This window comes from Pagrus major, chromosome 20 (genome assembly GCF_040436345.1).
Source record: "Pagrus major chromosome 20, Pma_NU_1.0".
NCBI lineage: Eukaryota > Metazoa > Chordata > Actinopteri > Spariformes > Sparidae > Pagrus > Pagrus major.
Genome location: NC_133234.1, coordinates 18,077,476 through 18,090,995, shown reverse-complemented (window position 1 = coordinate 18,090,995; position 13,520 = coordinate 18,077,476). Strand labels below are relative to the sequence as shown.

The 13,520-nt window shown below is 41.4% G+C and overlaps 2 protein-coding genes across 2 annotated transcripts in view; one reads left to right on the top strand and one right to left on the bottom strand.

Moving 5' to 3' along the window:
• The window catches only part of adamts14 (ADAM metallopeptidase with thrombospondin type 1 motif, 14), a 45,177-nt gene extending 38,196 nt beyond the window's left edge, over positions 1-6,981 (top strand). Inside the window, exons 16-22 of the mRNA XM_073489695.1 lie at positions 655-818; positions 906-1,071; positions 1,904-2,036; positions 2,187-2,394; positions 2,606-2,735; positions 3,971-4,078; positions 4,173-6,981. Coding sequence (XP_073345796.1) covers positions 655-818; positions 906-1,071; positions 1,904-2,036; positions 2,187-2,394; positions 2,606-2,735; positions 3,971-4,078; positions 4,173-4,744 — 1,481 coding nt within the window. The 3' untranslated portion in view covers positions 4,745-6,981. The remainder of the gene's footprint in view (positions 1-654; positions 819-905; positions 1,072-1,903; positions 2,037-2,186; positions 2,395-2,605; positions 2,736-3,970; positions 4,079-4,172) is intronic.
• A 563-nt stretch (positions 6,982-7,544) lies between these two features.
• Positions 7,545-12,897, bottom strand: star2 (steroidogenic acute regulatory protein 2). The gene is made up of 7 exons (XM_073490089.1): positions 12,834-12,897; positions 12,630-12,737; positions 12,401-12,537; positions 12,112-12,270; positions 10,961-11,145; positions 9,292-9,385; positions 7,545-7,649 (listed from the first exon to the last, which is right to left on the bottom strand). The coding sequence occupies exons 1-7, from the start codon at positions 12,895-12,897 to the stop codon at positions 7,545-7,547; spliced, it is 852 nt and encodes a 283-aa protein (XP_073346190.1).
• Positions 12,898-13,520: the final 623 nt, after the last annotated feature.

Sequence of the window (13,520 nt, the reverse complement as noted above, 5' to 3'; positions counted from 1 at the left end):
TATAAAGACACGAGACTGCTGCATCTTTGAGTAACTTGACTTCGGATTTAGACTGAGATTTAAAATGACTTTCGACTTTATTATTTCTGCAGCGCAGCTGATGAGTCACATAACAGGTGCTGATGTGAAAGGAAGTTTGTTGTTTTTCATTTGAGCAACACTGGAGCGCTAATGACTTTTCAATTTGAGCTACTTGTCACTGTGTGGGTGCGCTGATGAAGGCTTTATCCTTAAATGCGACGCATTCGCGAGAAGTAATGCGACCAGAGCTCTGAAATGTCTTCAGGTGTGGGGAGGTGTTACATGCTCACGTCTTGCAGCCCGCAGTGTCTCTCTGTGCTGTGACTGGCGTGGATAAGACAGGCTCACCCTCCCTCTCCTCTTTCCTCCCTGTCCTCTCTGGCTTTTATTAGCTCATGGGAAGAAGAGATGACACACAACTTGGAGAAATGACTGTTGGCTTACCACAGCACCAAACATCTCAAAATACATACTGACACGCTCTCCGCTTAAAGGAAAATCTCAGAGTTGTTTGGCAGCGGGGAAGTTTCTGTTCAAGTTTCGAGATTTTTAATGAATGAATGACATTCTTTCCCACCACACTTGCTCAGAAACCTTTTTTTTTTTTTTTTTTCTTGTCCTCATCACTGACAGCTGTGAAGAATCAAGTTACTGGAAACTTCATACTGAATGCGAAGAGCGAAGACGCCGAATCAAAGACCTTCATCGAAAATGGCTTACAATGGGAGTATTCAATAGATGGCGAGAAGGAGACGCTAAAAACAAGCGGCCCTCTACATGAAGGCATCGTCGTGCTGGTGAGTGCGACTACATCCTTCATCTTTTACGTTTTTATATTTATTTTTAGTTTTATTGTCTAATAAGCTTTCTTCACCTCGTCGCAGGTCATTCCCATGGAAGAAGATGCAAAGATCAGCTTGACATACAAGTATATCATACATGAAGACCTTTTACCGCTAATCACCAACAACAATGTCCTTCTGGCTGAACTTGACACCTATGAGTGGGCACTGAAGAGCTGGTCTCAGTGCTCCAAACCTTGTGGGGGAGGTCAGTGAGTGTATTTTTAAATAAATAAGCAGTTTAGAGCTTCAGTTAAAGGATAAACTCACGCAAAAATGACAATTCGGTCACCCTCATGGAAAGAGGGATGGAGAGTGTTCAAGTTTTGTAGTCCATAAAACATTTCCTGAGCTTCGCAGCAAAACAGCGTTGCAGCATGTCGTTAACAATTAAAGTAGATGCAGACTTGTTTTAAAACATAAAAAAAACAACTGAAGGAGAAAAATAAAATGGCTCCATACGGCTCATCCAGGGTCATCCGAGTCTCTAGATTTGAAAATTCGTTATTTTCATCCCTAGATACGCAGTTGAGCTTGTGCACCGACTTCAGATGGGGTGCCTGCTAAAACTTTTTAGCTTATCAGCTATGTTACTTTTAAATAACTTCTTTTCAAACTTATTTGGATCTCAGGGCTTCCGAAAACTAGCTTTTTTTTTTTTTTTTTTACCTCCACCAAGGTGGTTCTGTTTTCACCCTTGTCTGTCTGTTGGTTTGTTGGTTTGTGGGCTGGATTACACAAATACTACTGAACGGATTTCCACGAAATTTGGATGGAGGATGGGTCTCGGCCCAAAAGAAACCCTATTAACTTTTCGTGCAGATCCGGGTAAAGGGACGGATACCAGAATCTTTTGACATTTTTGTTAATTTCTCAGGGAATAACGCATTGATTGTTAACTAATCAATGAATTGATTACTGAATAAAGATGACCCTGGTGATTAAATTTAAAGTTGAAAACATTTGTGTATTTTACTTTGCTATATGTCTGTGTAACCTTGATGAAAGATTAATGATGTGAACTTTTTGCCACCCTTCAGGCATACAGTACACAAAATATGGATGCAGGAGGAAGAGCGACAGCCGTTTGGTCCATCGTAACTTTTGTGAAACCAGCAAAAAGCCCAAACCCATCCGGAAACGTTGCAACGTTCAAGAGTGCAGCCAGCCCACGTAAGTGAACTCAAACTATGGTACAGTTGTACTTTTATATTTCTGCAGTATAAGTAAAAGTGGTGGTGATAGCTTTGCCTCCAGTGGAGAAAAACAAATGTCTTGCTGTGTGACAAGAAAACCTTTTCAAAGAGTGTGCTCTGCTGACAGGTGGGTGTTGGAAGAGTGGACTCCCTGCAGTAAGACTTGTGGAAAACTTGGCTACCAGAGCAGAGTGGTGCAGTGCATGCAGGCGCTCCACAACGGCACCAACAGGCCCGTCCACAGCAAACACTGCACCGAGGATCGTCCCGAGATGAGGAGAGCCTGTAACCACACCGTGTGCCCCGCCCAGTGGAGGACAGGGGCGTGGTCTCAGGTGAGCGAGGAGGACGGCCAGCTGCACCAGCTGTTCTTAAGTATCCTGTCAGGGCACTATTCTCAAACACAAATGACCTGTCTGGACGTATGTATCAGTATTGAACTGTTGTATGTGGTCGACCCTGACGGTGTCAAGAGGTGTGACTTCATAAATAAATAAGTGATCACGTTTCCTGTAGCTTTAACGTGTGTGTTTCTGTGTATTTCAGTGTTCGGTGACCTGTGACGAAGGGATTCAGCAGAGACAGGTGGTCTGCAAAGCCAGCGACAACACCATCGGAGAATGTGAGGGCGAGAAGCCGGAGACGGTCCTCATCTGCAAGCTGAGTCCATGTCCAGGTGAGATCCGCCTGCATGTTATAATGGAACGATGTTCACAATATTCAACAGCTTAACAGATACATTCACTGCCTTTCTTTCATGATGCAGTAAGACTGACTGTAAAGAACTGGCACAAACAGTTTCTTTTGCAGAACATGTGGGCGGTTAATGTCAGCTGCATCCTGCTAATTACTCTCAATCCTCTGCAGATATAGGCACGGCTAAATAAGGATGCTTCACATAGTACATGATGTTTTTCTGAGTCAGAAGCACACATGTGATTTTTTTCCACGATAATTGCCTCGGTAAGATGAACAGACTGTTACATTACCTGCAGCTGGAAATGCTAAATTAATCCGTCTTGTCCATAGTGAAAAGAGTCAACTTGCTTACGTCTCATGTGAAAAACAGGTGCAACTGGCCCTAATTGGAGAGGTTTTTCATCAGGAACGTTACTTTTAAAACTCTATCTCTAAACTTTTCTCTTCTTACCAAAACTGTCTTTAGTCTTGTCTTTGTTTAGTCTGTTTCAACATCAGCGACACTGGTTTGCTCGAAATAAAAACCTTAAAAGTGTTATTGATAACATTCAGCCACTAAATGTAGCATCCCATCTCCCTCCTACCATTGCATTCACGTCACAACACCACTGTTGTTCGAGTCACCTGCCCCCTCAAGTGGCTGCCACTCTGTGCACGGTGAAGATACCACGTGATACCAACACTGTATAGTATTGGAGCAAAAAAACTGCTGTCAGATTTCTTACACGGAGATAAACAAAAAAATCATTTTGGACCCGACAAACAGAGCTACTTTTATTTTGCACTGTAGTTAAAAATAAAAAAGTTTATCCATATGACTTTTAATTCAGAAACTTCTGAATAACTAAAGGACGACATCTAAACTCAAAGATATTTCAGCCTCTCTGTCATAAACATTTCTGCTCCGATGCTCTCTTGCAGCTTTTCTGTTCTCGCTTCCTCTTCAAAGGGGCGAAAGCCTCCTATTTTTGTCCGTCACGCTTCACAGGCAGTGAGAGAACACTGTCTGGACTTTTTCTTCCTGTCAGAGACTAGAAGAAACAGCCCAGGTTGTGCCCCGCGTTTCTGTAAATAACACTGAGCTTTATTACAGGTTTCAAACAACTCGGCTCTGTTTTCTTACAGTAGCAAGAGGTTGTCAAGAGCTTTTCTTGGGTGTTGTGGCTGCTGTTTAATGTCTGTTTTCCAGCCTAATTTTGTCTTCCCCTGCAGGACAGCCAGTGTCTTCTCTCACCATTGAAACGATGGACAACTCCACGATAAAAGATGACGCCATACACCAAAGGGCTGCTGACAACCCTGTCCACAAAATCTCTTCAAGTAGGTCAATATGGTCTGTTTCAGAAATACATCATCCACAGAAGTGTTTTTTAAACCTTCCACTTATTGATATATTCCTGTCTGTTATTTCCAGATGAACCATGTCTGGGGGATAAATCGATTTTCTGTCAAATGGAGGTCCTTGCCCGTTACTGTTCCATCCCTGGATATAATAAGCTTTGTTGTGAGTCTTGCAACAAGAAGGAAAGCCTTGGCACACATGATCCCGACCTCCAGAGCACCCCTGTGGCCTCTGTTGAACCAGACCCCTCCGCTCCTTCTCACCCCGCATCACCCAAGCCTCATCTACCCGCTACGACCCAGAGCCCGCAGCAAACCACTAAAGCCATCGGCAGACGACTGCGCTCCACCGCCCCGGTGCCAACCACGGCTGCTGCTGCTGCTGCTGAAGCCTCGCCATCAACGGGTGCTGCTCCGCCCCAGGGTCCCACCAGCGACTCCTTCCTCACAGCTGGGAAGGGAGACTCAGACCCGGGGCCTCTTCTACCTCCAGGGCCGCCACAGCCCACAGCAGACTCCAGTGGAGGTGCCTCTAAAGAGCACAGTCCAAACAGCACTTTAGGCCAAGTCGCTGCCAGGTCAAGAAGGGACGATTTAGGATCCGAGAGGGACTCGAGTCACAGAACCCTGTCAGCTCCGAAATGAACAGTGAGCGATGTTGTGAACGTGCTGCTCAGTGAGACGGTCTCATACATCAACTCACCTTTTGCAGCATCTGAGAGACTCGCAGTCTTGCTGCAGATGTTTTTCTTTCTTTTTTTTTTTTTTTTACAAAGGTTTTTTGTTTCCATGCCAGTGAACTTAGACCAGACCAGAGATGGTTACCTCATCAAAACTCCGGAGTGATCTGTGTGCAGCGTCGCTCTGCCCTCTGTGCTTCGAGTACGAAACGGAAGAAAAAAAAAAAAGTTGTCAGGTGCTGTAAACTAAAAACGACTACAAGATGTGTTCAAAATGTGATGACTGCATTGCTACATTCATGTTTTTATCTGTGTACAGTTGTGTAAGCCTGTTTTTTTCAAGTGCATTAGAACTACTATTGAACTTGTATTGTGAACATGTGAGGAGAGGTCAAAGGCCATGGCTTTGGAGGTGCACGTGTCAGCTATGGAAACTAGAGCGTGCCACCAGAATAGTTATAGACTCTGCCAGTGTTCACTTATGATCACTTATTGAAATGCTACGTTAATATAAGAATATAATTATATAAGACGTTTTAATGATGCATTGAATAACAAAGTCAATTTAATAGAATATAAAACAGAAATTAGTTTGATGCCACTCTCATATCTGTACATCAACTACGGAGCTAGAGCCAGCTAGCAGGCTCTTAGCTTAGCAGAAAGACTAGAAACCCTGCTATAAATGTGCCTAGTAATAGCGCTTAAAAAGTTCACTTATAGCATGTTGTATTTTGTTTGTTTAATTCAAATATACTACAGAAACAACAAGTTTTTGGTTTCGTTACAGGACAAAAAAGTAAATCTAGAAATATCTACAGCCCCCCCCAAAAAAACTTTTCTTTTCAGTATTAACAGTGTTAACAGAGCCCCGCAGTGTTTCCCCCTGCAGTTACGCTAAGCTAATCACCTCCTAAATCCAGCTTCATATTCATATATACAGTCGGTGACAAAAGCCAACCTGTTAGAAACTTTTTCTTTGCAGTATTTAGAGGTGTTGATAGACTTATTAATTTACCTTGAATGGAGCCAGGCGAGGTTTCCCACTGCATCCCGTCTTTATGCTAAGCTAAGCTAATCACCTCGTAACTCTAGCGCCATGTTTAGAATACAGGCATGAGAGTATTAACTGCTTATAAAGATGGACGACGCGTCTCCACTTCCTCCTAAAATGAAGCCAAAATATCACATACACGGGCGCAGCCATCTTTCATCACAGTGTCGTCACTGCCCGACAAAAGGGCACAGCTGTCAATCACGAGGTTACGCCCCCTTTAATTTGGCGTCAAATTACTAATTACAACCAAACTTCTCAGAAAAATTAACTCTTTAAAACACATCAGCATCATAAGAACTATCTAAGATGGCAAAAACTATCTTTGGGACAAACTTTATTGACATGTACTTTGAGTCTTTAGTTTGGCCCGTGTCCCATCTGATAACAGGGATGGAGCCGGGTTATGACCGGTAGTGCAGCCAGCCACCAGGGGGCGATCAACATCTTTTGGCCTTAGTTTTGGGGAGCTGCCATCCATCTTTTTACATCATCAATGCACGAAACTGGTATCAATCCAATCAAGTGTTTTTATTATTCGTCATTTAAAAGTCAATATGATTAGTTAACGTATGTATCTAATTGATTAGAAGTCTACAGTTATTCCAGTGGCACACTCCAGACTCCACAGCCATCACTCCTGGCAGGGAGCTTCTCGGCTTCTCTGTCCCCGGTGCTCTTTTTTTTTGTTTTCTTGTTCCCCAAACCCAACGTACTGGTGATCGTCCTCGCTGGTAAAAAAAAAAAAAAAAAAATCATGACTGTTTGTAAGCCAACCCCACTGTAGCACTCCTTTCGTCTGCCTTTGTGGAAGTCAGTCACTTATGCTTTAAAAACAAAACGATTGAAGAAAAAACTCAACTATGTTATTTTTTTTTTGTAACTGATATATTTTTCAGATAATAATGTATATAGTGTAAATTTCAAGTTATGAGAAAGAAATTAACAACCAGGAGTAGAACGGAAAGTATGTTGCAATTGGAAAATACAGGCGATGCTGTAAGTCTACAGACTGTGGTTGGTCATGCTGTTACACCATTCCTGCATTGCAGTTCATAACATCATTATGTTTATTGTATAGTTCTTGTATATACGTACGTGAATGAAAGCTTTAAATGTTAATATTTATTGAATTTTTAAGTGGTATGGAGAACAAAGTAAAACACATTTGAAAGAACTGAGATTTTTGTCATTTCACTTCCATCTCTAGCCTCTGTTTGCTTTTGTTCATTTAGATTTGAGCTTTATCTTACTTCCATTTTTTGGCATGTATGGGATTTGTTAACGCTGCTGTAATCAAGTGTCCTTAAGTCAGTTATGTAGTGTTGCTACTCATGAGGAATTCAAAATATGTTTACAATGTGATGGATGAAAAAAGAATCGGGCGAACGAGGCACTTTAACAAGCTCTTTATTCATTTTGTCCAGTCATACGCAATCGTGTGTCAACATACAAGCGATGACTCCTAATCAGGAAATCTTAATGAGGTTTGAGTGACACAGGTTGACATTATATTCCTATTATAAGCCAGCTTCCTTCTGCCAGGCTGGCACTGGGGCTGCTGACATCTCCTCCAGTCCGCGTTTCTGCCTTCGCTGAAAGGGCAGCGTTCATTTGAGTAGCCAGGCTGTCACCGTGCCTCCTTCTCCCAGTCTCTCCCCAGGGAGCGATGACAGGGTGCTGCTGGGATGTGGGTGCCACAGAGGCTCAATCAGCCCAGGGTGGCGCTCGCGGTGAGACGTCTGCGGAGGTGTCTGGTGAAATCCAGCTGTGCTCGGGGAAAAGCCTGATTCACAATGGACTTTGGCAGCCAGCCCTGAAAACAGCAACAACTCTTTGATAAACCTTTTGGTTAGTCCTGGTAAACCAGAAAATATGCATGTAAGTATGAGAGGATTTGTCTGCATTATTATTTTCATCAATTATACCATTTCTGGTGGCGTTTTCTCAGTTGTCAATTCAGTTTAATTCAACTCAAAAGGCTTTACTGGCATGACAACAATGACAAAAACCTGAGTGAACTGGGAGACCATGCAGTTGCTGCAGTTGAAAGCGGCAAACACAGCCAAGTAAATGGAGTTTAAGTAAGAGTGGTACTCCATTAATTCTGCATTAAACTTCTATAAAGTTAGGGAACTCAAAAAAGACAGATCAAAACCCAGATGGTCAAAATCGAAGCAGTAGTAGCTGAGATATCCTGATTTTTATCTCCTAGAAGTCTCAAAAATGCCGGATCCTACATTTCCCATAATGCAGCTTGATAGAGTCCTTCATTAGAACCTCCCCGCCTACAGTACCAAGCTCACATCTTTCAAGCCCCACACCTTCAGTTTGTAATGAGGGATTTCTGTTAAAACATTTATGATGACATCACTATGACATCATCAGTTTTTAATTTTTCAAACTTAAAGGAGCTTATACGGCACACGTTTTCATTCAGAGGCAGAGAGGTATCTCTCTTAGATGGCTCTTAGATTTATCTCACAGCTGGAGTTACCACTTACTTGTCAGATGAAGATTTCACCTCAGACAACATGTGACAAGCTTTTAGATACAACAAACCAGCAGTTCTTACCCTTCCTTGGCCTGTGAGTCCTTGTTATTGGCCTGCACTACGCCTTTTCAAACAAGCCATTTCCCCTCTAACCCTTCAGAGAGTGAACTTTAAATAACTGTTTACTGAGGCTTCAAAGATTTCACAATACCTCATTAATCATCTCGTGACAACTCTGACAGGATCAACTCTTGGCTGAAAGTTGAAACCAATCAAATAAATTATAAACTGTATATCAAGTAATTAAATCTAGCTCCGTCCACATGGTGCTGCTCGCACATTCAATCACTACCACTTGAATCGGCAAAACAATGGCTGTATCTGGCTCCACACACCTGCAGGTTTATCTAGTGTAAACCACCAGCCCTTCCTTCATTCCTCACTTGCGAGGCTGCTCTCGATCGATTGTGCTGCCCTCGGCCAACCCCAGCCTGTGAACGTGCTCAACTTTATCTTTTTATTTGTAGCTACCACTTTTTGAATTGTGTGTGCTGGCTTCTGCTCTGTTAATCCTGGGAGAATATGATTTTTACAGCAGCAGATACAGAGCTGAAATGTTTGGAGGCATTTCTGTAGTAACAATTCCCCAATGCTTACCTCAGACTGAAACCTGCACATCATTGTTGCATAATGCTTTACTGAAATATATACGAGTTGTTTGCGGTACTGTTTTTGTGTATGAGTTGTTTATCTATTGCACGCAGCAGAAAATGTCCATCCTGAGAAGGTCATCGGATCAAAAACCTTGTGGAAATGCTGGAGCTCAACAATGTGCAGTGATAGGAAAAGCATCTGCATGCTCCCTTTTGTGCAATATTAATTTGAGTATTGTACAAAAGGGAGTGTGCAGATGCTTTTACTATTATCCTTTACAGAATGGAAAACACAGCGCATATGGATTTACCTTTACGTCCATATTGAGAAGCCATGTGAAGCGGCTTTTGCTTGTGTCCTCGTCCAGAGGCTGAATGACGATGCAGGTCGGTCCGTCCTCGGCTCTGTAAGCATACAAACACATTACAAAGGTGTATTATGGATTGTGTGCTTGACTCTGATTGTCTGTTGGTCTCAACAACTACTGGATGGAGCTGTATGCTCTGTCTTTATTGGTTTACTCAGCCAAGAATCACTTTTAATATAATGGCCATTCCTCTGTCCTCACATTCTTCAAGTTTCTTTAACAACCTTCTAATAAAACATTTGTACCTCACACACAAAAGTCAAGACTGCAGATACATAGACCAAATAAAAGTGTAAAATCCAAACCAGTGAAACTGTCTCAGAAAGCCTCACTGAAGGACTCCGGTACAAAGATTTTTCTTTGTTTGCAATTGAAAGGCACAGCTATTCACCTCAGACCCAACCTACGCTTTCTTAGTTTGAAATTTTTGTTTCCAAGAGTTTGTGTTGAATTCTTTGCATAATCCTTCCTTTCACCATGAGGTCCTTAGCAAAGGTACATTGACAGTACATTATATATATTATATATTAGTCCTAGTTATTAAGGCATTGTTATAGATTCAGATCCGTTAACTGCAAAAAACAGCTAAATGTTTATAATAGTTGACTGCTACAATATAATAATCTTAATAAAGCAACAAAAAAGCTTATTAAAGGTTCAACACTGACATAGGTATGTTAGTTAAACTCAATAAATGTGTTTGCAAAGCTGTTATAAACAAAAATCAGAAACTCATAAAGCTTTTATTGACATCCTTAAGGTGTCTATAAACTGTAAACACGTTTGTTATAACTCATAACTTAACAATAAACGTGTTTATGATGCTTTTATTACAACCTATCCATATTAATCATTATCTAATAAGTGCATTATAACCTACACCTATTAAAATGACCTTAATATGAAGCTTTTTTCTGGATGATTTCTGTTATTTATAATATTTATTTGACTCAACTTCTGGTGTGTTGGATTCAATATGTGCCTGTTTAATACTTGTCGTGACTTTTCTAGTTATTTTTGCCTTTTTCATAGAATATGCTTTGTACCACACCTATTAGACAGTGTTGTCCAACTCTCCTCTGATCGGCACATATTAAGATGAGGCCATGCAGATAACAACGTGAGAGTGTCCCTGAGAGCTTTTAATTCAGAGTGCATTTCATTTGCCTGTTTCTACAGTGATACGTCCTTACAGAGCTGCTAGGATGGATGTAGTCTTGTTTATTGGAATTAACATTTACTCAGCTAAGTAGCACTCTGAATGTAATGGCTATTCGTCCATCTTCGCATCCTTCAATTTCATTTGAAGTCCGACTAGGGAAACATTTTTATTTCAAACGAGTTGTGACTGCAGATGTTTTAAGGCCACTGATATCAGCTGGTGCTGCTGAGCATATAATCACAGACTGTCAGAATAAATTAAAATGTCAAACCATTACACTGCCCTGAATTCATCACTGTAGAGTCAATGTTATTTTCCATTTTGTTCTGGCATCTTATCACCTAGACGGCTGAGAATGTACTCAGGCGCTGTATATGTGAGAAAGTTAGATAAAAATGTGAATATGTATAAAGACATAACTATTACTGCTGGATTGAATTACAATCCTACCTCACAAAGCCTGTTTGAGGTGGGAAGGACTCCAGCTGAATCGCTGCTCCTCCGAGATAAACCCTGGACTTTTGTTTGCAACTGTGTCTGACACTCAGGAAATCCCTCTGGCCAATCAGATTTCCTGCTGTCTCGGCTGAAGCCTCATGAGTGACCATTGTTTCAGGTCCGACCTGCTTCAGAACCTAAAACAGAAGAGACACAAGTATAACATTTAGTTTGTACGTGGATTCCTGAAATGCAACTAGATCCTCAGAAGGTAAAAAGAACCCTTAAAAAAGATACAGTTCACCCCAAAATCAGAAATCCATATTTTTCCATTTACCTGCAGTGCTTTTTATCCATCTTGATTTTTTATTTGTTTTTGATGTGAGTTGCTGAGTTTTGGAGGTATCAGCCGTGGAGATGTCTGCCTTCTCTTGGTTATAAAAGAACTAGATGGCACTCGGCTTGTGTTGCTCAAAACTCAACAGCAATGTTTCTTTCAAGAAATCATGACCTGGTTAATACGCAGACCTTATTGTGAGCAGTTTTATGTAGGAACTATTTTCTCTCTACTGACCCACACCTGTCAACTGTATCACGTGCTCGTGGACGAGAGGCCGATGCTAGCTAACATTAAAGCCCAGTAACGTCAGAAGATCAGCCTCTCGTAGATGCACGCTTCCAGTAATTATCAATGCACCCTCCATCTAGAGGAAGTTCTCCAGATCACATGTTTGGAGATGATAGAAAGCTAAAAGTATGTTAATTGATGCAATGACTTATTTATCATAGCTTTTTGGCAAAGGCTCATGAGATACTGTACTTTTTTAAGCTAAAAAATACACATTTTCTAACATTTCAAATAGAAAAAAAACATAATATAAGTAATAAATAAAGCAACTTTTGTTTCCATTTCATCCCTTTCTTTCTCCCTCTCTTTAAGTCTGATTTGCCTTTCCTCTTCCCTGTCCCTGTCTTTCCACCTTCACTCAATGACTAGCTAACTTTTGTTTCAATCTGCCTCAGTGCGAGATGGCAGTAAAAAATGTGGTATTGAGTTTCATTAATTTGGGCACTCTCTCAAGCATAATGGATTTAACAGCTAATGGAGCACAGACGCAGCGCTTTGAAAAGAGCAACATAATAGCAACATATGCAATTATCACTTTGATATGCTGTATGCTCGGGTTCCACTGGTGCATCTCCTCCACTCTGACGAACAGGATGTCGTACAGCTCGTCAACGCTGGCATCCAGGACCGCCTCCAGCCTGAAGACCTTCCTGGCCCCCGGCAGCACTTTGCTACAGATAACATCCCCGTCACTCTGAGAGGGCAAGTAAAAAAAAATCGGCAGATGTGTATAATCATAATGGTCACTTAGGCAGATCGTAAGGATACAAGGCACTCTAATCAGCAGAGTCTGGATGGATGCACTTAAATCAAGCGGATGTTACCTCTGTGACCTCGACCTTCCAACCTTCCTCGTCCTCTAACATACTGAGAGCCTTCCTCATCGCCTCTCGGCCTTGTTGTACAAAGAACAGCTGGTCTTCCTTCGATGGTGCCGACTTTAAATCTTCAGTTTTGGCCTCTGTAAAAGATTCTTCTTTGTAATCTTCAACAGCTATGCTTTATAAAAAAAAAATGTCATGAAACCAAAAAAAATATGTTTTTTTTTTTTACCATCACACTTTAATCCAGCATGTGCTCTCATATGATGTTGGATCAGTCCCCATCTCTGCAGGTGTGTTATCTCCTGGCCTATTACTGCCACAGCTGTGCGTTGAAGGCCTGCGTGATTGAAAGAGGAGAGAAAAAGCTCAGTCTTACCAGGATCGCAGCATTTGTGGGAAAATAGAACAGAGAATCGTCTTCTCGAGTGTTTACCTGCCACACTCCTCAGATGGGGGTAGGAGATTCCACAGCAGAGCTTTACAACAGCAGGCAGCATGGTGTCTGTCTCTAGCAGTGACAGCAAAGTACCAGAGCGCGTCTCTGGTCTTTATACGGCCTGTGAAGGACAACCCGCCGAGATAAGGGCAGAGAAGAAGATAGGGCCTCTTCTAAATTCAGTCCTGAAGGCCACATGTGACTAAGACACAGCATCGGATGCAACACAGAGGGGAAAATCTTACTGCAAGATGTTTGATAATTAATCCCAATTGTTGAGAAATTTGGGAAACTGCATGTAATCTGATTAATTGCCTCCAGTGATGTCACTCAAGTTGCATTGTGGGTAATGTAAGCTCCAGGTTTAGTGGTATGCTGCTAACTAAAACATGTCAACCTTGGACACAAATTAATAATTTGTGCTTTCAAATAAAAAAAGGTGCACATTTACTTAATTAAACCTCAATTAATCATTTGTGCCTTCAAATAAAAAAAAGAAAAATACCATTTTTAAAATCAAATTTTTAAAAAATCAAATTTTTCACAGGAAGACAGTCCGAGAGCCTGAAATACTAAATCATGTGCACCGATTCATAAAAGAATACAAAAATAAATAGTCAATAAACTTAAAATGGGCAAAATAAAGAGGTTACAACTTGTTGGCGGATGTAATTTGACGTGTCA

Coding starts and splice junctions, on each gene's coding strand:
- star2 (XM_073490089.1), bottom strand. CDS start 12,897: ATGCTGCCTGCTGTTGTAAAGCTCTGCTGTGGAATCTCCTACCCCCAT. Junction 12,271..12,400: donor GGAAGGTCGAGGTCACAGAG/GTAACATCCGCT, acceptor TTGCCCTCTCAG/AGTGACGGGGATGTTATCTG. Junction 7,650..9,291: donor TTCTCAATATGGACGTAAAG/GTAAATCCATAT, acceptor TGCTGTTTTCAG/GGCTGGCTGCCAAAGTCCAT.